We start from the raw sequence: 27,616 nt of genomic DNA on the forward strand, positions 1-27,616 counted from the left end.
TGTTTCTGCTCTTAGTATTTCTTTTTTAAAAACATCTTTTTCTGAGTTTTTAACTTGGATGACTAGCTTCCTAATTTTCATCAGCTCATTAATATAAACATTTAAGGGTCTGAATTTTTCCGTAATACTGCTTTAGCTGAATATCATATTTATTACTCAGTTTTAAATATTTTCTGATTTCCCCTGTATATATATTTTATTGACCCATGAGTTATTTAGAAGGATGTTTCTTAATTTCCAAACAATACAGGGTTTTCAATATATATTTTTATTATTATTCTACATTAATTGCATTTTGATCAGACAGAAGATGTATGGGATTCTCACTGACCTGGATTTGAATGGACCAGTTTATAAACATTCCATACATGCTTTAAAACAACATGCATTCATCAGGTTATGGTACAATTCTCTCTCTCAGTCCACCAGGTAGAACTTGTTAATTGCATTATCCAGTTCTTATCCGTACTGATTTTTGTCTTCTTGCTTTATCAATTACTGAGAGAAGTATGTTAAAATGTTCCATTTTGATAATGAGTACCTATTTCTCCTTAAGTTTCTGTCAGTTTTCATTTTATGTATTTTGAGACTATGTTAGTATGTGCATATATAGGTTTAGAATTGTTATCCTATTATGTCATCAGTTTTACTTGATTCTGGATAATTTTATCACGTCTGTGTTCTATTTTATGAATTCTCTTTTAAGCTCTTCCTAGTCTTTTGTTAACCCATTGATTAAGTGTTAAATTCCAGTTACCAGTTTGTTTTAAGACATTCCCAATGGTTTTTTAGAAAACCTACGTGAAATTTTAAAATTATCTCTTGCTCTGTATTCAGACTTTCAGTCGTCTTTTATTTCTTCAAATATGAAATTTTATAATCTCTGCCTAATAATAGCATGGGTGATGTTTTTGCAGGTCTGATTCTGCTGTCGGTTATGAATCCTGGTTTCTGCTGATGGTACATTGTTTCCTAGCGTACTTTGTGATTTTTGACAATTTATTGGTGTAGGGACCAGCCCCACAGGGTCGGTGGGTTTCTTCCCACCGTGTGCGGAGACGAGAGATTGTGGAAATAAAGACACGAGACAAAGAGATAAAAGAAAAGACAGCTGGGCCCAGGGGACCACTCCCACCAAGACGCGGAGACTGGTAGTGGCCCCGAATGTCTGGCTGCGCTATTATTTATTGGATACAAAGCAAAAGGGGCAGGGTAAAGAGTGTGAGTCATCTCCAATGATAGGTAGGGTCACGTGGGTTACGTGTCCACTGGACAGGGGGCCCTCCCCTGCCTGGCAGCCGAGGCAGAGAGAGAGAGGGAGAGACAGAGACAGCTTACGCCATTATTTCTGCATATCAGAGACTTTTAGTACTTTCACTAATTTTGCTACTGTTATCTAAAAGGCAGAGCCATGTGTACAGGATGGAACATGAAAGCAGACTAGGAGTGTGACCGCTGAAGCACAGCATCACAGGGAGATGGTTAGGCCTCCGGATAACTGTGCGCGGGCCTGACTGATGTCAGGCCCTCCACAAGAGGTGGAGGAGTAGAGTCTTCTCTAAACTCCCCCCAGGAAAGGGAGACTCCCTTTCCCTGTCCACTAAGTAGCGGGTGTTTTTCCTTGACACTGAGGCTACAACAGGTGTCTTCCCAGATCCTGGCGTTACCGCTAGACCCAGGAGCCCTCTGGTGGCCCTGTCCGGGCATAACAGAAGGCTCGCCCTCTTGTCTTCTGGTCACTCCTCACTATGTCTCCTCAGCTCCTATCTCTGTATGGCCTGGCTTTTCCTAGGTTATGATTATAGAGCGAGGATTATTATAATATTGGAATAAAGAGTAATTGCTACAAACTAGTGATTAATGATATTCGTATATAATCATGTCTGTGATCTAGATCTAGTATAACTCTTGTTGTTTTATATATTTTATTACACTGGAACAGCTCGTGCCCTCGGTCTCTTGCCTCGGCACCTGGATGGCTTGCCGCCCACATATTGGAACTTCATTGTGGAAGTTACTTTAGGCCTGACAGTGAAGGAGTTTCCTCCAGAGAGAGTTTCTGTTAACTTCTGATCTGTGTTCTTTTGTAAAGCATGTCTCTTGTAAACAGCATATAGTTGGTCTTCTCTGCCCTACAGTTTATTCTAACGTCCCTATGTCTCTAAATTGGAGTGTTTAGTACATTCGTATTAAATTTAAGCCTGTTCTATTAATAATTGGGCCTAGATCTATCCTAATTTTAAAATTTATCTTGTATTTTCTCACCTGTTCTTTAGTCAATCTCTTTATGGTTAAAGCATCAGGCAAGTATTTACAAATTATTTCATTTCCTCTTCTCTGTTAGCTTTCTGTATTCTTGTTGTAGGGGCTATCTGATTATGGTGCGCATTCTTGACTTACTAGATATCCTATTAAATTAGCGCTGTATACTCTCTGTGGGGCAGAGTTTGGGAGCAGCCTTGCTGGGTGGTTGTGGCACAGGTCTCCTGTGAAGATGGTTTTCAGAAGGCTTGATGTAGCAGGCTGGAGGATGCCATTCCAGGCTGGTTCATTCTGCCAGCTGATGGGCTCTGGTTGCACGCTGAGGGCAGGCTGAGTGTCCTCCTGACCTGGGGCTGGTGTCCCAGAGCAAATATCCATGAGGGAGCAGGATAGACACTGTAGTATCTTTTGTAGCTGAGTCTTGGAAGTCACCTACGGTCATTCTCACATATGGTGGTCACACCGGTCAGGCCAGGTCAGTGTGGGAGAGACCAGGAGTGAACACCAGGAGGTGGGTTCCTGGGGATCCCATTGTCTTTATGGTGTCGAGCTGAATCCATGAGCAGAGCCTCTCGTTGGGTCAAGGCTTCTTCATGGTCTTCAGGAACCTCTTAGAGCTTTCTTCACAGAGATGTGGAATTTTTGAAAGTTTAATTCTAAGTATATTTAGCTCTTCATGTCCATGGGTTTCAAATCCATGAATTTGATCAACTACAGATAGAAAATATTTACCAAAAACAAAACAAAGCAAAACAGTAAAAAATAAGAACACAGCTGGGTGTGGTGGCTCACACCTGTAATCCTGGCTGCTTGGGAGACTGAGGCAGGATGGTCACTTGAGCCCAGGAGTTCAAGTTCAGCCTGGGCAACGTAGCAAGACCCCATCTCTAAAAGAAATATATATTTAAAAAAAACAGCCAACCAAAAAAACCCCCCAAACCAAATAAGCCAAAATAACGGTACAACAATTACAAAAAAGATACCAAAAAAATGTGTAACAACTATTTACATAGCATTCACATTGTATTAGGTATTATAAGTAACCTAGAGATTATTTAAAATATATGAGAGGATGTGTATAGGTTACGTGCAAATATACATTACTTTATATAAGGGACTTGAGCATCCTTGGATTTTGGTATCGAAAGGGGCCTTGGAACCACCTTCTCAAGGATACTGAGGGACGACTGTATTTAATTTTCTGTCTAAACAGGTTTTTTTTTCTTCGATTTCATTTTCTAACTCATTTCCATATGTGGAGGCTGATTTCTGTGTATTGTTTGTTCTGAGACACCTTACAGAATTATCTTCTTACTGGAAGTTTCCAGTGGTTTGGCTTGTTTTTCCTACTTACATATAGCATCATATGCTGTAGTGGTGCATCCCAGCATTTCGCTCTGTAAGCATCAGACAGACAGGAAAGGTGAAGAACCTTGTTAGGAACACCATGGACACACCACCTGGATTCCACAGCCAACACTTACTTTCACTGGGCTCCATTAGGTCTATGTCCATCAAGCCAGTGTGGCAAATATTTAACATCCTGAGCAAATGAATTCAAAAAGTGTTTTGCTAGTCCCAAGTGGACAGTGCCTTTAACATGGTCCTTGTAGGGTGCTTGTCCATGGCATTTGTTGTTTTGGCTCAACAGTCTTTGACATAAAATGCAGATGCAAACAAGCTCACATATCACAAGTACACAGCCCAACTAAAGTGTTTTCCCCTGTTAGATCTACCACTGTGTGAACATTCTTTGAACAGAAATCTGGGTTCACATTTCTGTCATTCCTCTGGATAGACTCACTAAAGGGGGAAATGATGAGGTTGAGGGCATTGGATTCCAAAGCCCTTCAGCTTTCCGTGTTGATTTCCAGAAAAATCCAGCCAGTTTATGCCATTATCAGCAGCATGTGAGAGTATCTAATTCATAATAGTTTCCCAGGGTTATGATTTTAAGGTGGTTGATAATTTGGTACTTAACAAATTGTGCACTGATTTCCAGGGATGATTAATGAAAAAACATTTTATTGCCCTTTACACTTTTATGTATGTAACAGCTTCATATCCTTTGCCCACTGTTATTGGGGATTTAATTAATGTGTGGTATTTTTTTTTAAGCAATTAGGGTGAGTGTTTTATTAAAAAAGCTTAATTATGTTTTATTATACTTTTTAACATTTTTGCTTTTTGTTTCTTCATTTGATGTTTTGTATTTTTATATATCATCTTCATCAGTTATTTCCTATCAATGGTGTTCATTTTTTACATTTTTATTTATTAGTCTATACTGTTACTGTTCATTTAGATTATTTCAGATATTTTAAATCTTTTGTGAATACAATTGAGTTTCCTTCAAAGATTCTCATCTTTATAGAGAAAATATTTTATACTTTTTAAAATTTGCATAAATTTCAGGGGTGCAAGTACAGTGCTGTTTCCTGGCTGTACTGTGTAGTGGTGAAGTCTGGGTCTCTGGTATGTCATGACCCAAATGTGTGTTGCACCTACTAAGTAATTTCTCATCATTCCCCTTGCATCCCCCAACAAAATATTTTACACCTTTTATCAGTAATGGGCAACCATTTTAGTTTTTAGAAAAAACAAGTGTGCTTTTAGACAATATAATCTTTTTCCAAGGAGTGATCTAAAGCTGGAAAAAGGAATACATGTGAGAGGAAGCCCCTTGCCCTTCTTACCGTGGTTCTCCTGGCCGCTGCTCCTTCCCAATTTAAATGACAGTTGTTGTTATAAAGTAACAGCCCTTCTGCCCGCAACCCTCTGCAGCTGAGCTGCCCCTCCTGGACCTGATGAAGCTGTACGAAGGCGCCTTCCTGCCGAGTTCTCAGTGGCCCTGGCCGAAGCCTGATGGGGAGGACACAAGCGGAGAGGAAGGTGCGCTCCCAGCCTTTGGAAGAATTCAGGGTTAAAAGCAGAAGCCGGAGTACTTACAAAGACTTAAAATAAGATTTAGAAAATTTCTTTTAGTTTGATAAAATAAAAAATTAGAAATATTTAATAAGTATCTTTATATTGAATAGAATTTTATTAAATTCCGTGCTTTTAATTTATTAACCTGGCACAGTTATCGGGGCACTTGATCATGTTGTGAAGGATGTAAAAATATTTTTCTCTAGATTTATAAACATCATTGTTTTATGGACCTAGATATATTTATTCAGGCTGTGCTGTGTTTGTTCAACACACCAGTTTTGAGTAGTTTATTTTACTTGGTATTAGACTTTCTAAACAGATGCACAGAGCATACCAGAAAAGGTCTGCCTTTCCTGCTCTCATTCCAGTTGTTGGGACAGTTAGACACCTGCATGCGAGTTGGGGAGTGGCCCACAGGAGCCTTGGGGAGGTCAGACCTTACCAGACCCCACGCTGCCAGCAGGACCAGAGGAAGGAGTGGCGGGTTTGGTCTCCTCCCGGTTTCCCACGTTTGGGAAAGGGTTCTGCTTTTTTCTTTCTTGGTGATAGACGGGAGATCCCTAAACCCTGAGACACCTACATGTATCTCTCTGTGATACCAGCTCCTAATTGCTATGGAGACATTTTCCAAAATACCAGACTATTTGGGGCAAATTATACTCTTGGAGGGCTTTCCAGAATGGTCCTTGGTTTGATAGTTTCATGAGAGTTCTCTCCCATTTATCCAGGTAGCATTGTTAGATATTTTGGATTACAAATAAAAAATTATTGCCTAATTCAGTATTTAAAGTAGTTGGATTCTATAAACTTTTTCCTGTTTTAAAAAAAGGTTTAGATTTATAAAGCCCTCTCAGTGGCCCTCACTTCTCTGTTTTATTGTCGTTACAGATGCAGATGACTGTCCAGGCGACAGGGAGAGTCGCAAGGACTTGGTTCTCATCGACTCGCTTTTCATCATGGATCAGTTCAAAGCTGCCGAGAGGATGAATATCGGGAAGCCAAACGCCAAGGACATTGCGGACGTCACTGCGGTGGCTGAAGCCATCCTGCCGAAGGGCAGTGCTCGGGTCACAACCTCGGTGAGGCGCTAAGCTTTCAAGTGTGGGATGGGCCTTTGAGAGACAGAGCACATAGCTTAGCCATGAGAAAAGCTTTTCCTCTTCCCAGTGAAATGGTCTATCCCAACTGCAGAGTTGTCAGAAAAAGCAATTCTTCATGTGCCTGTAGTCCCAGCTACTCAGGAGGGTGAGGCAGGAGGATTGCTTAAGGCCAGATGTTCAGGCGTTCAAGACCAGCTTGGGTGACCTAGCGAGACTCGATCTCCAAAAGAAGCAATTCTTCCTCTTCCTGTTTTCTGTAGATCATTTTTGTGGCTTTCTAATTGGTTTATCATGTGACTGTTGATTTCAGTTTTGAGAAAAAGTTTGGGTGATTATTTTGACGAGCTGTCATTCTTTTATTTGTTCATCACTGCAGGTCAAGTTTAATGCTCCATCTTTGTTGTATGGGGCTCTCAGAGATTATCAGAAGATTGGCCTGGACTGGCTGGCCAAACTCTACAGGAAGAATCTCAATGGCATATTGGCAGATGAAGCGGGGCTGGGTAAAACAGTGCAGATCATTGCTTTTTTTGCCCACCTAGCTTGTAACGAAGGTAAGAGTTTGCTAGTTTTTTTAACAATACCTATTTGCTAGGACTTACCTATAGGCCAGTGTGTTTGATGGGAGTGTGGGGACTTGGCTATCTTATTTACTTCTTTGCTCCTGTCTGTTGACCTGAGCAAATTGAGGCTCAGAAGTATTCATTGTATGAATGAATAAAAAACTGGTTCACAGTTAACATCCAGTAACAATTAGTGAAAATCTAATAAAATACAGAGACTCGTCAGGCTATGACTGAACCTTGTGACTCCAGGGTCAGGTCACTGTGCAGTGTGTGGGCAGCAGAGCAGGTGGTCCACTTCCCATGCTGCTTCTAGACTGGCATGAACCCGCTGTTGGGCTCTCAGCCGTGTGGGGTGGTTTGTGGCATGCATCTTGGCTCACTGTATCCTTTTCATGTTATGATGTCCATGCCTCCTCTCGTCCCTCTTGCTGGATTTCACCTGTCAGTGGGGCAGCGTTTCTGATCCACTGCTCGGGTTCCTTAGGGAATGGGCCTGGGTACACTGTGTGGGCTCAGTCTCTGCATGGCAGCCCCAACTGGTTCTTCACCCTCCTGACACTTCTAGCTGGTACACAGCTTGTGTAGGCCCTCTGGCCTCCTTTCCAGTCTTTAGAGTCAGCTCCCTGCTCACTCCCCTTCCTCTCTTGGCTTTTGGGTCAAGTGCCCACCCTAGTCTCCTGCTCTGTGCCTAGCTGCAGAAGAAGGTGTGACTTGTGTCTCTAACACAGGACAAGGTTTCACTGTTCTTGCTCTTGTAAGAGAAGTGTTCAGTAAACATCTTGGAATGTGGTTCCCACTATATGTTCCAGACTTAAAGTAGGCTTTGCTATTGCTGCAGAGAAGAGGGGATGTGGCCTTGTCTTTACATTTGAGCTTTGAACGTAAAGCTGGACACGTTTAAATTAGGAGGGTCAGCTTAGGGAAGCGATGACCCCATGGGTGCTCTGACTGAAGGCTGTGTGGAAAGAAATGGAACACAGTGGGCTTGTGGTGGGGGTCTCAGTCCAAGTAGCTTAAGGAGAGAGAGGCAGGGCTGAGGGTCCCTTCACCTCCAGCGAGGGTTCTTTTTTTTTTGAGATGGAGTTTCACTCTTGTTGCCCAGGCTGGAGGTGTAATGGCATGATCTTGGCTCACTGCAACCTCTGCCTCCTGGGTTCAAGCGATTCTCCAGCCTCAGCCTCCCAAGTAGCTGGGATTATAGGCATGCGCCACCACACCCAGCTAATTTTGTATTTTTAGTACAGATGGGGTTTCTCCATGTTGGTCAGGCTGGTCTCGAACTCCCAACCTCAGGTGATCCGCCTGCCTTGACCTTCCAAAATGCTGGGATTACAGGCGTGAGCCACCGCACCCGGCCTGAGGGTTCTTCTTAACAGTTCCCTTCTAAGCTGTTTGCATAGTTTGCCACAGCACTGTTGTTGAATACGTCTTCCTTGCCTTCTGTTTTGAAAAACTCGGTGCATCTCATGATCAGTTTTTAAGCATAAGCAGATCAACTTCTGAGCTTCATATTTTCTTCCATTATTTGTTTCTGTCTTTGGCCCGTGTCACACAGTTTAGATGTAGTGCTATAGCATACATTCATAGGCATAGTTAATTCAAGATGGAAAAGCTACCTTGCCTTGCTACTTTATTATTTAGGTTAAAAGAGTGTTCACTGTTACAATAGTAAAATATTGGAAGTAGCCTATACATTTTTTTTTTTTTGAGACAGAGTCTTGCTCTTTCACCCAGGCCAGAGTGCACTGGTGCACCCTTGGCTCACTGCACGTTCCGTCTCCTGGGCTCAAGAGGATCGCTTGAGGCCTCCTGGGCAAGAGGATCAAGGCGATCCTCCTGCCTCAGCCTCCCAAGTAGCTGGGACTACAGACGCTTGTCACTATGCCTGGCTAATTTTTTTGTATTTTTGGTAGAGACAGGGTTTCATCCTGTTGCCCAGGCTGGTCTGGAACTCCTGAGCTCAAGTGATCCACCCACCTCAGCCTCCCAAAGTGCTGGGATTACAGGCGTGAGACAACGTGCCCAGCCTTTTTTTTTGAGGAGCTGTTGCCCAGGTTGGAGTGCAGTGGCATGATCAGGGCTCACTACATCCCTGACTTCCCAGGTGCAAGTGATCCTCCCACCTCAGCCTCCTAAGGAGCTACTTAGGAGGCTGAGGTGGGAGGATCACTGTGACTGAACAAAAAACTGGCTAAGTTTTATATTTTTGGCAGAGATAGGGTTTTGCCATGTTGCCAGGTTGGTCTTGAACTCCTGGGCTCAAGAGATCTGCCTGCCTTGGCTGCCCAAAGTGGTGGGATTACAGGCATGAGCCATCGTGCCCAGCCTGGAAGTAGCCTATGCTTCTAAAACTAGGGGATTGTGTTTTGTCAGTTGAACAGATGAGTGAATCAGTCAGCGTTCATTCATCTGCTCCTTACCTGATGACTGTCACAGACCCCAGGCACTTTTCTAGGTCCTGAGGTTGCAGCCCTGCTTTCAGGAACCCCACACTGGTACAGATGAACCTTGAAATGGGCTAATGACCCAGCATAGTGACAGGAGCCTGGCCAGCTGGAGCAAGGTCTCAGGGAGATGGGGCAGTGGGGGTGGGGGTGGGGGCTGCAAGTGCAGCTGGTGTCCAGGAACAGCACCGAGGCCAGTGTGAGGGTGAGAGGGTAAGAGGGTGTGAGGGGACGGTGGGGGATGACAACAGAAAGATTGCGGTCAGCCATGATAGAGGCCTAACAGGCCCTGGGAGCTGATGTGGCTTTGCCTTAGTGTGTGGTCTGCATCAGTGCAGGTGTTGGTACAGGTGTCTGCTCAGGCTAGAGAGCTGTGGTGTGATCATGGCTCACTGCAGCCTCAGCCTCCTGGGCTCCAGTGATCAACCCTCCTGCCTCAGCTTCCCAAATAGCTGGGAATACAGGTGTATGCCACCACGCCTGGCTAATTTTTTTTTTTTTTTTTTGGAGAGATGAGGTCTTACTATGTTACCCTGGCTGATCTCGAACTCCTGGCCTCAAAAGATCCTCCTGCCTTGGCTTCCCAAAGTGCTGGGATTAGAGAGATTACAGCTGTGAGCCACCGTGCCTAGCCAGCTTTTCTTTTCTTTTTTATTTATTTATTTTTTAAATCTTGTTTTTCACTGGGTGTTAAAATATCATCTGTATTTGATTTGTGTTTACCTACTCCTGAGGTTGTGTCTTTTTTTTTTTTTTGAGACGGAGTTTTGCTCTGTTACCCAGGCTGGATGGATTGCAGTGGCGTGATCTCAGCTCACTGCAACCTCTGCCTCCGGGTTCAAGTGATTCTCCTTCCTCAGCCTCCTGAGTAGCTGGGATTACAGGCACACGCCACCAGGCCCAGCTAATTTTTGTATTTTTAGTAGAGACAGGGTTTCACCATATTGGTCAGGCCGGTCTTGAACTCCTGACCTCCTGATCTGCCTCCCTCAGCCTCTGAAAGTGTTGTGATTACAGGCGTGAGCCACTGCATGCAGCCGGTTGTGTCTTTTAAAGAGTTTATTGCCCTGTTATATTTTTTTCTTTGTGACATTTCTGTTCATATCCTTTGTTTATTTTCTATTGGGTGGTTCTTTTCCAGGATCAGCAGGAATGCTTTGCATATTAGCAGTAATGGCCGTAGATGGATGTGTTGTAAATATTTGTTTAAAGTCTGCTAAGTCTGTCTTGTAACTTGGTTTATGTTACATTTATAGCACAGAAGTTGAAATTTGTATGTATTCCTCTAATAATCTTTAAAAACCTTAGTTTTCTCGCCAGGCTCGGTGGCTCATGCCTCTAATCCCAGCACGTTGGGAGGCCGAGGCAGGCGGGTCACCTGAGGTCAGGAGTTTGAGACCAGCCTGGCCAACATGGTGACACCCCGTCTCTACTAAAAATACAAAAATTAGCTGGGCATGATGGCTTGTGCCTGTGATCCCAGCTACACAGGAGGCTGAGGCAGGAGAATCGCTTGAACCTGGGAGGCAGAGGTTGCAGTGAGCCGAGATTGTGCCGTTGGACTCCAGCCTGGGTGACAAGAACAAAACTCCATCTTAAAAAAAACAAAATCTTAGTTTTCTGAAGAATGAAATTTGAAACAACATATTTTAGGATGGTTTGGATGTGCCCTGACTAAAGCTTGGGAAGCAGCGATGGACACAAGCCCTTGGCTAACAAAACACAGTTTAGATGCCTGCTGCGTGGGTGCCTGGCTTGTGGGAAGGACTTGAGCAGGGTCTGGGGCTCTCTTAGTCTGTGAGTCCACTTTCTGAGTGTTACTCGTTCCCCCTGGGATCTTGGAGGGGTTTTCTGTGGTTTGAATGAACACTAGTGTCTTCTTGGGACTGCTCGTTCAATGTGTGTCTACTGAGGCCTCCTCTGGTGCAGGCTTGGTGCTTGTGCAGCAGCGCCCTGGGGGCCAAGGAGCAGCTTCTGGGCAGTGTGCTGGCTCCAGATGAATGCACTTGTTCCCCCGCAAGTCTGCCTCAGTCGTGCGATGGCTCATGTGACCCATACTCATACTGATGAAGCGTCTCTGGTCAGACACAGTGCTAGGTGCCTGGACATGACAGATACTTTGACGTGGAAAATTCTGTTTTTTGCTTTGTAGGTAATTGGGGCCCCCATCTTGTTGTTGTGAGAAGTTGTAACATACTCAAGTGGGAGCTTGAATTGAAACGTTGGTGTCCCGGACTCAAAATCCTCTCATATATTGGCAGCCACAGAGAACTCAAAGCAAAGAGACAGGTATTTTTTTTTTTAAACATAAAATAAAGCTAAACAGAAAGCCATGTTAATTTTTATAAAAGACACATTAAAAAATGTGAAGACATGCTTATTCATGGAATTATTAAAGATCACTCATTCATGAGTTAACAGACCTTTATGTTGTTCCCCTCGAAAGCATAGACAATACCGCATCGGCCTGGCCATTGCTTGTGAGGAGGGCCACGCACTCGCAGGCCCAGGTGTGCACAGATCTCAGTGTCACTGCCCAGAAAGTGGGGCAGTTTGCTCCAAAAATGGTATTCTCTGGGGCAGTGCAACACTTTCCCCCGGAGGCCCTGCTGGCTTCCACAGGCACAGAGGAGAAGCTAGGTGCTCCCAGCTCTGAATTTAAAACCCATAGAACCATTTCCACAACATGCCTAATAGATAACGTTTCTGGAACAAATTTTAACTTATTAAAGATTTTTGTCTGCCCTATAGTTTCTAGTACTAGGTCACTGAAGGTAGATTCATCACAGTTTTCCATTGAGTAGAACGTTTTGGACCATTAGACATCATTGTGTTGGGTAGTGTTTACTGAAAAAGTGAGCTTTCAGTAGTATTTTCTTTTTTACTATTGTAGTCTGTTTTTGGCGCTATTGCAAAATACCACAGACTGGGTAATTTGTAAGTATAGAAATTTATTTCTCACAGTTCTGGAGGCTGTGAAGTCCAAGATCCAGATGCCAGCAGATTTAGTGTCTGGTGAGGGCCTGGTTTCCGCTTCCCAGATGGGGCCTTGCTGCTGCACATTTTGGAGGGGACATGGCGGAAGGGATGGAAGGGCAAAAGGGTCCAAGCTGGTTCCCTCCAGCCCTTTCATACTGCACAAGTTCATCTTTGAGAGCAGGGAAGTGTCCACTTCTTAATACTACCACCATGGGCATTAGATTTCAACATGAGTTTTGGAGGGAACACATTCAAGCCATAGTACTATGTCTGGCTTTTAGTTTGTTTTTAAAAAGTATATAATGCAGTCAGTTGCAATACAGATGTTGACATCTCTTATTTTTCTGAGCACACTTCCCCTTGTTTTGATTAGATACTAGAAGAGCTCGCCCTGCTTCAGGATCCTCTGCTATAATCTCAGTATTTTCCAAATGGTAATTGTCAGCGCCTGCAAAATAGCTTCTTAATTTGTCAACGAAACTGCTTTAGACCCCTAGAGGTAGAGATAAAAACATAAACACAGCCATTTTCTGTGCGGTAATAGCAAGTTATTTAAAAAAGCAAGTAAAATTATAGGTGGGAACGGAGTCACTGGGTGGCAAGCTTTGGGAAGGGTGTGTCCTCAAGGTGATTTTGAAAGACAGTGGAGTGTGAAGGCACTGAGCCGTCCTCTCTGTGCTGCAGGAGTGGGCCGAACCCAACAGCTTCCACGTCTGCATCACGTCCTACACTCAGTTCTTCCGGGGCCTCACCGCCTTCACACGAGTGCGCTGGAAGTGCCTGGTCATTGATGAGATGCAGCGCGTGAAGGGCATGACCGAGAGGCACTGGGAAGCGGTTTTCACCCTGCAGAGGTCTGTGGGTTACGCGCTTGTCATTGAGTGTTCTTTGCTGTTGATGTAGAAGATTCTCTTGAAGAAATCTGCATAATTGCAGACACAGACAATGGCCTTTGAGCTAGAGAATTGCTTTTCATCTTCATCCCAGCACATGGGCCAGAGAGCCCCAGAGCTGGGTCAGTGCAGCCCCCCTTTTCAGGCATGTGCACATTGACATTTGCGGTGTTAAATCACTGTCCCTTTTCTCACACATTGTCAGAGAAGATGCTGCTGCAGCCAGCCCCGTGGCTGTAGAACTCCAGTGTTGTCTCTTGTCCTGTTTGCAGCCAACAACGCCTGCTTCTGATCGACTCGCCGCTGCACAATACCTTCCTGGAGCTCTGGACCATGGTGCACTTCCTGGTCCCAGGGATCTCCAGGCCCTACCTGAGCTCCCCTCTGAGGGCCCCCAGTGAAGAGAGCCAGGATTACTACCATAAAGTGGTCATAAGGTTACACAGGGTAGGTTGGGTTCTGCCATTTCAGTTAATTAATTAAACATGCATATGCCTCATTATAAATGTGTTACAGCAGCATTTTTGGAAAGAAAACAGTAAACAGTTTTTTATTTTCAGGTGACACAGCCATTTATTTTGAGGAGAACTAAGAGAGATGTGGAAAAGCAACTAACAAAGAAATATGAGCATGTTTTGAAGTGTCGCCTTTCTAACCGACAAAAAGCCTTATACGAGGACGTTATCCTGCAACCTGGGTGAGTGTGGGCTCTGGGCATGTGCCCCCTTTGCTGTCCCTGCCTGTGAGGGAAAACGGCCCTTTCTGTGGCCTCAGCAGAAAGCTCCTTTCCGCAAGGATTGGGTGTCTGGAGCTGGAGACCGAGGCACCCTCCTGGGGGCAGCAGGCTCTGCAGCCTCAGGTGTTTCCAGCTGTTTCAGGCTCATGCTGGTCCTGCTGCACTTCCCGTCTCAGAAGCCCCACTCCTGTGTAGCTGCCCACGTGTAGGGTGGTGTCCTGGTGCTGCTCCCTGTGTTGCCCAGAGAATTCTGTGAATTTTAGTTTCCATTCATCCGGGAGGGACGGTGATTGAGCAGCTCGCCTTCCCACAGCCAGCTGGAGGCCCCAGGACTTGGGTCGGCTGTGGCCCACCGGAGGTGGCACGCTGGTGTCTGTGGCGCAATGAGTGGTGCGTTGCATGGGGTGGAATGCGCCACGCAATGCACACCATGTGATGGCCAGCCGCTGTGCCTCTGTCTGGCAGGGACGTGCTGGTGCCAGAAGCTGTGCCCTTCGAGTTGACACAGAGTGTGGGGCCCCCTTTGACCCTCTCCGAGGTCTTCAGATGTGCATGGTTTTGGTCTGTCAGGCTTTCCATTTTCCTGAGTTTAGATGAAAAAAACACAAAAAACCCTGGAAATCAAGTTTTGGAGGATTTGAAATTTGTCTGTGCTTAGTCATCACACCTCACTCTCTGCTGGGGGTGTGGCCATGAGGCTTTGCTGCAGGGTTACCCCCTACCCCGTGCCACCTCAGCCTCAGCGTCCCTCACAGGCACAGTCAGACACACTGGATCAGGTGACCCCACTCTTCCCCCAGCCACGTGCTGATGTGCTCCCCTCCTTGTGGGGAGATGACATGGGGACCCTGATGAGGTGCTGTGGCGGGAGCAGACGCCAGGCGATCGTATGAGTGCACTCTGGCCATGGCACAGCAGACTGTGGTTTGTGGAGACTAGGGGTGAGGCCATGCTAGCCACACCCCACCCCCCGTCCTGGGTCTCCCTCTCTGTGCCTCATCCTCTGCTCTGGGTCTCCTTCTCTGTGCCTCATCCTCTGCTCTGGGTCTCCCTCTCTGTGCCTCATCCTCTGCTCTGCAGCCAGAGGGCGTGCACTCATGGGCTCGCCAGGGTTCTGTGCATGCGCATGTGGAGCCTGGGCACCCTCTAGAGGCAGGTGCCTGTGAATGCAGCATGCTTAATCCTGGTGAGTGGAGATTTCAGGAGGGAAGGTAAATGTGCATGATGACTGTGGAATTTCTCAGTCCTCCACAAATGACACAATACAACCGTCCTTTCTCCAAGAGGCGGAGCAGTGGAGCAGGACTTCATTCCACACCATTAGTGGCGAGACTCTCCAAGCATTGTAGAAACTTTGTATGTGTGGATAGAAACCGCTTTGCCATGTTGCTGAAGCTCTGGTGTCAGATTTTTCAGTAGAATACTGAAATCAGCCTGTGTCAGCTTTGGTAACACACTAGTTGTCATTTGAGTGGAGAGGACTCATAACTTTATGCAGGTTTTGAGCGCCAGCCTATCAGGGAAGTCACGTTGACCACGCCCTGCGTACAGAGACCATCTTAGGGAGTCCGACCCATTGCCCTTATGTGGTTGTGCCCACACAATATGGTGGTTTGCCTTCAGGGTTGCAGTGTCGTCTGAGGTGTGAGAGGCTGGTGGCCCTGGGACCTGTTGGGGGAAAGCACGTCTTATTCTGCTGGTCTTAGGCCAGCTTTGTGGCATCTGCTCCCTGGGTTAATGGCAGGAGAGCGCTTGGACTCCTCAAGCACATTTTCCTCTTTCTTTCCGGGCCTGTGAAATCAAGCTTTAGTGCATTAGGTGTGTGCACGCCTCGCCCCCCTGGAGCACCTGGTAATCAAGTGTTTGGGCACTGTCTGGTGTTTGACGGGATCCTTGGGTGGCCCAGGAGCGTCCTGTCCTGGTCAGCTCCCCCCTCCTCTTGCAGGGACCATGCCACACCCGCTGCCGTGAGAGTGGCACCCATGTTTCTGTACCACGAGCTCCAGAGCTGCCAGACCAGACTCCCTACCTGCCCAGACCCCCCTGTGCTTGTGCCGGCCTCTCCTGGTTCCTGTTAGCCAGGGCGAGTTGCCTTTCTGTTACCAGCCAGTTCATACGAGCTTTAAGCTCCATCCCTTCTCTGGAACCATCCGTCGTCTCAGCCATTCTTTTTGAAGCATGTGATTTGCCCTGGCCCTTGTGCATGTAAGTCCTTCCCTGGCCTCTTTTCCTTCCCACTGCTGCTCTCTAGAGCCAGGCTCACAGGAGCTCTCCTGATGCTTGTCTCCATTTTTCGGTCTCCACTCATTTCTCAGCCCCCATGCAATGTGCTCCTCACGCATCAAGGCCTAGCTGTGTGGGGACTCAGGACTCCAGGCACCGTCTCTCCTGTGGAGCCCTCCTGCTTTTTTTTTTCTTTTTTTTTCTTTTTCTTGAGATGGACTCTCGCACTTGTCACCTAGGCTGGAGTGCAGTGGCACGATCTGGGCTCACTGCAACCTCTGCCTCCCAGGTTCAAGTGATTCTCCTGCCTCAGCCTCTCGAGTTGCTGGGATTACAGGCATGTGCCACCACACCTGGCTAATTTTTTTTTGCATTTTTAGTAGAGACGGGGTTTTACCATGTTGGCCAGGCTGGTCTCAAACCCCTGACCTCTAGTGATCCGCCCACCTTGGCCTCCCAAAGTGCTGGGATTGCAGGCATGAGCCACCGCACCCGGCCTTGGTTGGGTTCTGTGGTGAGTACTGATGTCATGGTAGTTTCTGTCACCTGCACTTGAGCTGACCCTTGAGCTCCTCACGTCCGGCGTGGCAGAACTGAGCTCGTGTTTTCCCAAGCCTGGCTCCCTCCCTGGTGTTCTGTTTTAGGGTGTGCGCCACCATCGACCAAGTTGTTTGAGATGGAAATTTGCCATTGCTCTCTCCTCCCTCCTCTTCCCACAAGTCTGCCATCTCCTTCCTGAGTCTCTCTCCCGACCAGTTACCTGTCGTCACTATCACCCCGGTTTCCTCCCTCAGGCCGCCTGGTGCACTGTGCTCACACCAGAGAGCTACTCCCCACCACGGTCCCATTTCCTGCCCAGCCCTGGTCCCAGTGTGCGTTGTAGGTCCTTCTGTCTGCCCCCTTCACTGGGTGGTAAGCCGCACAGGGCATGGACCTGGGCCCTCGTCTACCCCCGCTCACTGCCTGCAGGGCCAGTGTAGGACCAGGCGTCAGAGCTGCCGAGCGGGTGTGTGAGGGGCTTTGCTCTGCTGCGCTCACCCTGCCCCTCACTTTGCTCATCCCCCTTGGATGCCCCCACTTCTCTTTCAGAGCACTCGGTATGATTGTGAATGAAGTGGAGTGGCTGTCTTTCCATCAGCTCTGGTGGGGCGGATGTCATTCTCAATGGGGATGGCGAACGAGTGCAGAGGGGCCTGCCTGGGATGTGGACTTGAATGGCCACTCTGTCTAACTCATTAAGCGGACCTAGAAAATCTGCTCCTGCCTGCCTTTCTGGAGTTGGGACAGTCGATGGTGAGGGTGGGACTATGTCCATGTGCCGTTTGGATTGAATGCTTCGTGTTTCTTTCTCCACGGGCAGCACTCAGGAGGCCTTGAAGAGCGGGCACTTTGTCAACGTCCTGAGCATCCTTGTGCGGCTGCAGCGCATCTGCAACCACCCTGGGCTCGTCGAGCCCCGGCACCCAGGCTCTTCCTACGTGGCGGGGCCACTGGAGTATCCGTCCGCATCTCTAATCCTGAAGGCACTGGAGAGAGATTTCTGGAAGGTAAGTGGAGGATCCAGAAAGCGGAATTACTGTTGGATATCTTTTCTAGGCACATTATAGATAAAACCATTCTTGGAAATGGGTTCTCAACCAGCTCTTCTGCAATTGCAATTGCAGCTCCGCGATACATGGCACCGTCTAGCAGCACTGATGGCCTGCCACCCCTTGCCGGAGTGTTCCACCTCCGGAAATTTACCCGAGGGAGACAGGCTCACAGAGTGGAAAGATGCAGAGGGCAGGCTTTCTTGGCATTGTGTGGATTGTGGGCTGTGAGAAGTAGCTGAGCATGCACGCTCATCAGCAGAGCTTCACCAAGGGTGTGGCAGCACCTGTGTATTGGCACGGAGGAGGGTCTGCTTGCCGAGTGGCCGTTAGAGGGGGCGCGTCTGGATGCCCACGTTAGGGCCCTGCCATAGAAATCAGTTTTGATTCTTAGGTGCTTTTTTTGCCTCTTCATGCAGCAAGACTTTTTTTCTTTTTCTCTCTAGGAAGCAGATCTTTCCATGTTTGATCTCATCGGCTTAGAAAATAAAATCACTCGTCACGAGGCAGAGTTGCTGTCTAAGAAAAAGATACCGCGGAAACTCATGGAGGAAATCTCCACTTCAGCAGCCCCAGCAGCCCGACCAGCAGCAGCAAAGCTGAAGGCCAGCAGGTGCGTGCGACCCAGAGGCAGTGGGGAGGGTTGGCTCCCAGGGCCCCCACAGCTGACCCAGGTCTATGCGTGGTGAAAAGAAAGGCTGCTAATGTAGTTAGGTTATCTGCTGCTCTTGGGACCTTGCTGGTGTCCTTGGCTGGGGTATGCCTGGCTCTGCAGATGCCTTTTAGGCTGTGTGGTGCAGTGCAACTGCTTGCCTCCCTGAGCAGCAACCTCCTTGATCGTCTTTGCAGCAGTTTTAGGATAGGGTGGGTGTCAGGGCTGCATTTGACCTGGTGCCTCGTGTGGTGGAGGCTGGTGTGGCCGAACCACACATGTGTCGTGAGTGTGGCAGGCAGAGGACTCCACCCCCACGGTGATGTCATTGTCATAACAAGTGACATGTGAGTGATTCTGAAGTGATGCTTTTGCGGGTGTCATGAGGCTGGGAGGGACAGACACGTTAGATGATTAAAACGAGATATAAATGACTCATAGTCTAAATCTAGCAATTGGAAATATCCAAAATCCTATGCTTGGGTTAAAAAGAAAGGAAAGGAAAGGAAATAGGTATTTGGAGATGAAGGGGCCAGCTCTGCAGACAGTCTTGTGATCCTTGCCATTCCAGGAGTTCTGCAGTCTTTCTTGTTGGCACTTCTGTATTTGGCTTCACTGGGGACTTTGAGTGGATCACCGTCCCCTCATCAGTACCAGAGGTTTCTGCTTAGCTTGAGGACTCACGACCCAGCAGGCTGCTCCTCAGAGAGCCTGCAGCCGTCAGTTAAATGAACAGCACCCATTCCAGTGGGTGCTAGTCTGTCTTTTTAAAATGGCTTTTTACAAAAAAGTTTATAAAAGTTTTTAATAGAGACAGAGGTCTCCCTGTGTTGCCAGGCTGGTCTTGAACTCTTGGGCTCAAGGGACCCTCCTGCCTTGGTCCCCCAAAGTGGTAGAATTACAGGTGTGAGACCACACGCCCGGCCTAAAAATGGCTTTTGATGGCCGTCTCTGCCTGTTACATTGTATAGGAGTTTTGAAAATGGCCAATATAGTTCCCAGCTTAAAGTGGGCACAGTGGCTCATGCCTGTAATCCCAGTGCTTTGGGAAGCCAAGCTGGCAGGATTGCTTGAGCCCAGGAGTTGGAGACCAGCCTGGGCAACATTGGGAGACCCTGTCTCTCCAAAAAAAAAAATCAAATCCAGGCGTGGTGGTGCACACCTGTATTCCTAGCTACTTAGAGGCTGAGGCAAGAGGATTGCTTGAAGCCAGAAGTTTGAGGCAACAGTGAACCATCACTTGAACGGCCGCTTGATCAGACTTTTGTCAAGTTGATGTTTCTCCTCACTCCCCTCAGCCCTTGTGCTGTAATAGATGCGTTGTTTTCTATCTACATTGATATGATTGTGAAAGTTAAAACAGCATTCACCCTTGTATTCCCAGGAATCTGGGTGGATGTACCATACCACTTTGGTGTACTTAGTCTTGTTAGCCACTGCGCCCGGGCCCGGGGTGAGCTTACCTAGAGCAGTACTTAGGCATCTTTCCCCTTCCCTCTGTAAACTGCACTCTGGGTGCTGGTCCCTGAGCTGGCTTCCTATGGGCAGCGGTGAACCCCGGCTCCATGAGGTGGCCTGTCCTCTCTGTGGTCTGATGCTCTGTATCTTCTTGCCTGGACCAATGGGCATCTAGGTTGTTTCAGCCTGTGCAGTACGGCCAGAAGCCCGAGGGTCGCACCGTGGCTTTCCCCAGCACTCACCCGCCCCGGACGGCAGCCCCCACCACGGCCTCTGCTGCTCCACAGGGCCCGCTTCGAGGACGGCCGCCCATCGCCACGTTCTCTGCCAATCCGGAGGCAAAAGGTAGACTTCACGTAGTTGTCTGCTCTCCGCCTTATGGAGGTTTTTGTGGGACAAGTTCATGGCACTTTCTTCTCGCGCCTCTGGATGCGGTAATTGTCCCTGAGTGGGAACAGGCACCACCCGCTGGCTTTCTGAAGGTGCCTTGTTTAGTTCTTGATGAGTTTTAGACTTTTTGATGGCTTGTAATGGATGTTTTCCCTATTGAAGAAGCTTCACTCCTAGGTGATAAGTGTTGATCTGATGCTCACAGCCACTGGGCAGGCTGTTTCTGTTGACAGAGGCGCGTGCGTGCAGTCGTCTAGGAGACTCCTGAGAACGTCTGCTCATATTGTATTTTGTGCTGTCACTTGAACTTAATTATTCTTTTGAGGAAGGGTAGAGTAGAAAAGGCCATCAAAAGAGTTAAAAGTAGTATTTCACCACCTGGCCAAAGGGGCCCTCCACGCCATGTCCATCCAGGTTTTCTGAGCTAAAAATAAATGCTCAGACCTGCATTGTTGCCAGCATTCTCTATAGAAATATGAGTGGAAGTTCTGTTGATGTTTTCTTTGTGTGTTTAGGAAATAGTTTCTAATTGATACTAATGTTTGGTTGGGCTGACTTCTAACAGTTTCTGTTTACTCTGAGAAATGTACCGCGTAGAGTACTGTAGCTCGAAGTGAAGATAATTATCAACAAGTAAAATTATATTTCTCTCACCCTGTAAACTATATGGCCCTTCTTTTTTTCCTTAAGAGGGGACTTCTCATTTGAGAGACAGTGTGAAATGTTTATTTTATTTCTTTAAAATTCGGTTTAAAATATTGTATTTTATTAAGAACCTCTAACAGCTTTGCACAAACAAACCTTATCGATTGCAGCAGCAGCAGCCCCGTTTCAGACCTCTCAGGCTTCCGCCAGTGCTCCACGACACCAGCCCGCCTCGGCCTCCAGCACAGCCGCTAGCCCGGCCCATCCTGCGAAACTGCGGGCCCAGACCACAGCACAGGCCTCCACCCCAGGCCAGCCCCCGCCCCAGCCCCAGGCCCCCTCGCACGCGGCCGGGCAGAGCGCGCTGCCTCAGAGGCTGGTGCTCCCCTCGCAGGCCCAGGCCCGCTTGCCCAGTAAGTGGCCTCACCTTTCCAGGTTTCTGCCATCTCTCTACCCCAGAGGAGTTGTGTTAAGAACACGGGGATGTAGGAGGAGCCTTGCTGTCCACTCCTTTGTCTTTCCCCAGCCCCATGCCCAGCGCTGCCTCTCACCAGTGCAGCTGCCTCCGGCATGAGTCTAGCAGGGAGCGCCTCTGTGGAGGCCGCATCCGGCCTTCTCCTATCTGTGCTCTCTCTCCTGACCCCGCCATCCAGCTCTGCTTTTCTGCTGCGCTCACTCACTGCTTTGGTGCTGTGGACGGCACTTCCCAGTGTTAGCCCCGGCCTTGTTCCACCAGCCACACAGGTGCACTCTGGGGGAGCAGATGCTCCTAGAGTGACAGCGACTGCATTTGGGAAGGTCGCTTCCTTGCCAGTCATGTGAACTAGCTTTAGGTTCCTAAAAAACATTAGCTCTTTTTAGTCTCTCGCCTGTTACCAAATTTAAACTTGGGATTGCTCAACCAAGATAACTTGTAATAATTTATGACTTAAAAAACAGTTATTAATTTTTTTAATACAGAACATTTTGCTGTGTCCAGTGGGATTAGTATGTTTTCAAACCTTACATGTACCCTATTCATTCTGTGGTGGAAATTATCCTGACTTAAAGTATGATGTTATTTCTCAAGTGCCACCTCAACTCCTTTTGTTGTTGGTATAGCCAAATTATGTGGAGGCCTTTCTGGAAAGATGGAGATGGGAGAGGGAGTGATGCACAGAGACACTTGAGTTCAAACTAATTCTCTTTCCTTACAAGTCTCTCTCTCTCCCATTGCCCAAAAATAAAGAGGAATTGTCCTAGTTAAGTGCCCTAAGGGAGAAAGCAGTTGCATATTTTACATCTTCATCAAACTAGACACTGTCTTGCGTGGGATGAGAGTCATGTTGGTGGTTGCCAGAGGAGCTGTTCTTTGGGAGATCTGTGAAGTGAGCAAAACTGCTTTTCCTGTGGGTCGGTCCTCACCTGTGTATGGAGCAAGGAGGATTGTTGAGAGATTGACACTTCTATGCACAAATCTCTGTCTTCTGTTTTCATTTTCCCCTCCTTGTTCACGGTTATTCTGTGGGCAAGATATCTCTAGACATTTTTCTAGTCTCTTACTAACTGTTCTTTTTATCACGTCACTAATAATTCTGGCATGGATTTCTCGGGAAGAACATTTAGACTCAAGTATCAACCATTGGGAAATAAGTCTTTAAACCTGTTGTTCAGTTGTAGCCGGAAGGTAGGGGGGCAAATGACCACATCTGAGTTATGTTTTTTCAAAAAAAGTGTTTTAAGCAATGCTAAGTTTTACTTTTTTTTTTTTAAAACAGTAAATGTTATAGATTGACGCTTACCATCTAATTCAAATTAGTATGAAGCTTTATATCTTAAAGCTTTGTTTATGTATGTGATTTCTTTATGTATCTAGAGGCATTGCTAGATCTTGTAGACACCGTGGCTCACACCTGTAGGCCCAGCTGCTTGGGAGGCTGAGGTGGGAGGATCGCTTGAACCCAGGAGTTTGAGGCTACAGTGAGCTATAATCCTGCTACTGCCCTCCAGCTTGAGTGACAGCCAGACCCTGTCTCTCACAAAATAAATAGAAATGCATTCTTAGATTTTGAAGAGTTATGGGTGTAATTGAAGCTAGTTATTTTTTTATATTTGTAAAGATATAATCTCTCTTTGTGAGCTAAATTGGACAGGTACTTTTCACATTTTTGAAGTTCTCTAAAGTTTAGGTTCATATGTGAGTTTCCAAGTGTATTACAAATACATTTCTGCTTTTTTTTTTTTGGAGATGGAGTTTCACTCTTGTTGCCCAGACTGGGGTGCAATGGCCTGATCTTAGTTCACTGCAACCTCTGCCTCCCGGGTTCAAGCAATTCTTCTGCCTCAGCCTCCTGTGTAGCTCGGATTACAGGCGCCCACCACCATGCCCAGCTAATTTTTTTGTTTGTTTGTTTGTTTTTTGCATTTCTAGTAGAGATGGGTTTTCACCCTGTTGTCCAGGCTGGTCTCGAACTCCTGACCTCATGTGCTCCACCCACCTCAGCCTCCCAAAGTGCTGGGATTACAGGCATGAGCCACTGCACCCAGCTGATTTCTGCTATTTTTGTTGTTTCGGTAGAAAAGTAAAATGTTCCTTAATAGCTTCGTTAATAATATCAATATCTGATATCTAAAATCCCAACCAATTATGGTTAAGTAAAGTTAACCATTAAAATCTGACATTTTGTTTTCTCTTTTTAATAAAAATAATTATTTTTAAGAAGTGGTAGAAAACACTACCTGATAAACATTTCTGTGGTGCTTCAGTTTATGATAGATGGTCATTATATACAAGAAACGACTGTCAATATGACACTCCCAAATTTTTTCCAAAATGATCTGAATTCACCTTTTCCTCTACGTTTCAACAGGTGGAGAGGTAGTGAAAATAGCTCAGCTGGCATCCATCACAGGACCACAGAGCCGCGTGGCTCAGCAGGAGACGCCGGTGACACTGCAGTTCCAGGGCAGCAAGTTCACCCTGTCACACAGCCAGCTCCGGCAGCTCACAGCGGGCCAGCCGCTGCAGCTGCAAGGTAAGGATAAGGATGAGAGAGCACTGATGCCAAAAATGACAAAAGCGCCTCACCATGAGCCCTGCTGCCCGTGGGCCTGCCTCGTGCATTTAAGTGTCAGGCTTTTCCCTGTGTCCGATGATGCGTCTCACCTCATGGGTTCATGGAAGACCAGCGAGATGACGTTCATCAGCCACCGGGTTGCCTGCACTTGATGCGTGTCAGATAAACAACAGGCACTTTCGTTACCAGCATCTGCGCTTTGAAGAGAGTTTCGTATTTTGTAGATCAAAGTAGAAATATTTGGCCAGGCGTGGTGGTGCTCTCCTGTGGTCCAAGCTACTCAGGAGGCTGAGGTGGGAAGATCACCTGAGCCCCAGAGGTTGAAACTGCAGTGAGCCGAGATCGTGTCACTGCACTCCAGCCTGGGTCACAGAGTGAGACCCCATCTCTAAGTAATAGATAAGTAACAGAAATATTTGCTGCTTTCTAATATAGGTGTGAGACAAATTGTCCCTAAAACACCACAGGATTAGTAATTTTATGTATGAGAAATCATTTTCTTCTATCAGCAGACTTAATTTTAACTCCCAGACCCAAAGCCCAGACCTTTGGTGAAGAGCAGTGTGTTTATATAGTAACTGCTCTTTAAAAAAAGTGAGGGAGAGGAATTGAGTGGCGCCTTGTCCCCGTGGTGGGATCATTTGCTCCCTGTGTTTTTGTTTAGGGTTCAAGGAACACCCACAGCAGCCCCCGCAGCCTCCTTCCCTCACCTTCCTCGACAGCAACCTCAGCGGCTACCTTCCCCCACCTTCCCCAACAGCAGCCTCAGCGCTGCCTCCCCGCCACCCCCCCACAGCAGCCCCGGTGGCACCTTCCCCCACCTTCCCTCACCTTCCTTCACCTTCCGTGACTGCAGCCTCAGCGACTGCCTTCCCCCAGTGCTTTCCTCATGATTGCTGCCTGTGGCACTTGTCAGGGTGGAGGGTTTCGTCATCAGTAGGGTGAGCCCACTGACCTCCTTAGAGAGACACACACATCTCAGCAGAACAAGGCCTGCCACAGAGAAACGATTCAGTCTGGTTTACTTCCTTTTTTTTTTTTTTTAACAAAACAAAACATTTTTTGGCCCACAGAGGCGGGGTCGCTTGGTAACATCTCTGATGGCCGCCGGTTTATTCATAGAGATGACCTGGGAAACTATCTTCTCCAGAGGAAAAGAAGTCAGAAAGATGTAGTCACACAAGATCCAAAGTGGCAGCCTCGTTAAAAAGCAGCAGAAAAGCCACAGGCATCTGGGCTAAAAACAGGGTTTTGTTCTGTTTCTTCATTCTCCTTGACTGCTGTGATCTGGGAGTGGGGATGTCCGCCTCAGTACCTCGAACAGCATGGCAGGTCCTCAGCAGCTGTGTGTCACCCACCTTCCATGAGGGACAGAGGGTAGATGGCCTTTTCTTGACACGGAGCAAGATACCTTGTCTCTTAGTGTGTTGTCATCCACTGTCGGTGATGCCACTTTCCTCACAGTAACTGAACTTTGCATTGATTTTTTTGTGTAGATTTGATTTTCAGTTTGTCAACTTATTTTTGTACTGTTTGGAAGTGCCTGGAGTATGTGGCTGTGATGTACACATGCCTGTCATTGACACCTAGTGGACCTATGATTGCAGGCAGCGTCCTCCAGATCGTGTCCGCCCCCGGGCAGCCCTACCTTCGAGCCCCTGGCCCTGTGGTGATGCAGACCGTGTCTCAGGCGGGCGCTGTGCACGGCGCCCTGGGAAGCAAGCCCCCGGCCGGCGGTCCCAGCCCTGCACCCTTGACCCCACAAGGTAGGGTGCTCTGAGCAGGAGGGAGACTTGGCTTGGATGCTTCTTTCTCTTCCATCTAAGGCGAGTGGAAGGCATTCATGTGTCTTTGACTGTATCTCAGAACAGCACAGTCTAGTGTGTGGCCATCTCTGATTTCTATAGATGTGTCCTAGTGTCAGCCTGATTTATTTTCTTTTTCTTGTGCTTTCAAAGGTATTGGTTGGATATAACCAGCCTCCACTGTCCTTAGGTTTTTGTTTTGTGTTCTCACAAGAAATTTGGAATCATGAGAAATCTTGCTTGTTTGTATATCGCCAACACATTCAGTGTGCTCCGTTTCCCCTGGGAGTGGGAGTGTGTGGCCGCCCACGCAGGGTCTGGTTCTTTGTCCGGCCCGAGCTGCCACTCATCCTGTCTCGCCACCTGCTTCACCTCTGAGTCCCCGCTCTGTGCCTGCCTTGGCCCCAGGTCTCTCTGGACATGCTCTGTCATGATGTGGTGTGTCCTCTGGAACCCAGAGACCTGTGGAGGCAGGTGGGAGCCTAGAGGGGTGAGGCTCTCTCCTTGGGATGGAGCCCTTGTCCTGGTGGCCGAGTGGTGTCCATTCAGTTCCAGCCCCACCTTTGCATAGTGGGCAGTGATGTTGGGTGGGTCACTGCCAACCTGTTAGGCTCTGTTAGTCATCAGAGGAGGCTGCAAGGCTGGAGTGGGGAGGGGCCGTGGCTTGTTCTCCAGTCCTGTTAGCATCACCTAGCAGCAGTCCTGCATGCCAGCATGGTCAGCAGTTCCACTCACCAGGTTTTGCCGCTACCCCCAGAACCAGGCATCTTGGGGATTCCAGAACCAGCTGCTGCACCCTTCTTCGCGGGCTGATGAGTCACTGTCCCGTGGAAGCCCTCCTCAGCTTCAGAGGCCCCAGTACCAACTGGAGTCCTGGACCCTGAGGGTCTGAGCTCAGACACCCCCACCCCCAAGTGCTGAGTTCTGACAACCTCAGCCTCTCCCCTTGTTTTTCCCTAAGGTGACTCTTACCCCTGGGCCCCTTTTCAGCACTCAGACACCTCTTTGACCACATCTTTGTAGGAAAGTCTGCTGCACTAAGTGGCATGGCTTCTGCCTTCCTGATTGGCCCTGGCTGGTAGCAGGTGTCATGTCAGGAGCAGCTCCAGGGAACGGATATGAAACGGGCACTGGCTTGCTCTGTTGCAGTCGTGAGGACTGGGTGGACTTCCTGCCGGGGCTGGGCTGCTCATGGCAGGCAAGGGCCTCACAGTCATCAGGCGGTCACCTGGGCTAGGAGGTGGCTATGTGCTGATGGCGATGGGGTACCCAGGGCCTCAGAGGTGTGCTGGGATGCTTCTGGGTGGCTCTGGAGTGCCTCGCAAAGGAAAGGGATAAGCTGCTGGCTCCATTCAGCTCCAGTCATGGCCTGCGAGCCAGCATGCTTCCGTGGCAGGTCTAAAGCATTTAAGTTTGAGCTCATGCACATTCCAGGCGTGTGCTGGTGGAGGATGAGGCCTTGGGGACATGCCGTTGCAGAATGACTTTCTGTGGAGTGTGCTGGTGGAGGGTGAGGTTCCATGGAGCATGCTGGTGGCAGATGAAATCCTGTGAACTTGGCGTTCCTTTTCACCTCTTCCTTTATGCATTTGTAGTTGGCGTTCCGGGCCGCGTGGCGGTGAATGCCTTGGCTGTAGGAGAACCCGGAATGGCCTCCAAACCAGCTTCTCCCATTGGAGGGCCGACCCAGGTAAGCACCTGAGCTTGAGACCCCGGTGCACGTGGACAGGTGGCTTTCCAAGAGCTGCTGGTTGTGTTTGGTTGTGATATTTACAGGCTCCTGTGAATTCTCAAGTGATGTTACTGAATTCTTATTTTAAAACACACATTTCCTAATAAAAGAAATGAAACTGGACTTACGACTGCCACAATCTTTTTTTGTATTTT

The 27,616-nt window shown here is 47.8% G+C and overlaps 1 protein-coding gene across 36 annotated transcripts in view; it reads left to right on the plus strand.

Annotated features, from left to right (window-relative positions):
- The window catches only part of EP400 (E1A binding protein p400), a 129,224-nt gene that overhangs the window by 50,010 nt on the left and 51,598 nt on the right, over positions 1-27,616 (plus strand). For 25 of the 36 annotated variants that reach the window (XM_016924654.4, XM_016924663.4, XM_016924658.4 and 22 more), the window contains 14 exons: positions 5,047-5,154; positions 6,082-6,272; positions 6,670-6,847; positions 11,456-11,592; positions 12,967-13,136; positions 13,448-13,622; positions 13,736-13,872; positions 17,495-17,681; positions 18,170-18,336; positions 20,009-20,178; positions 21,039-21,281; positions 23,718-23,882; positions 25,532-25,690; positions 27,325-27,419. In XM_016924654.4, coding sequence (XP_016780143.4) covers positions 5,047-5,154; positions 6,082-6,272; positions 6,670-6,847; positions 11,456-11,592; positions 12,967-13,136; positions 13,448-13,622; positions 13,736-13,872; positions 17,495-17,681; positions 18,170-18,336; positions 20,009-20,178; positions 21,039-21,281; positions 23,718-23,882; positions 25,532-25,690; positions 27,325-27,419 — 2,282 coding nt within the window. The remainder of the gene's footprint in view (positions 1-5,046; positions 5,155-6,081; positions 6,273-6,669; positions 6,848-11,455; positions 11,593-12,966; positions 13,137-13,447; positions 13,623-13,735; positions 13,873-17,494; positions 17,682-18,169; positions 18,337-20,008; positions 20,179-21,038; positions 21,282-23,717; positions 23,883-25,531; positions 25,691-27,324; positions 27,420-27,616) is intronic. The other 11 variants (XM_016924667.4, XM_054664752.2, XM_054664754.2 and 8 more) reach the window with 3 other exon arrangements.

The sequence above is a fragment of the Pan troglodytes genome, chromosome 10 (assembly GCF_028858775.2).
Source record: "Pan troglodytes isolate AG18354 chromosome 10, NHGRI_mPanTro3-v2.0_pri, whole genome shotgun sequence".
NCBI lineage: Eukaryota > Metazoa > Chordata > Mammalia > Primates > Hominidae > Pan > Pan troglodytes.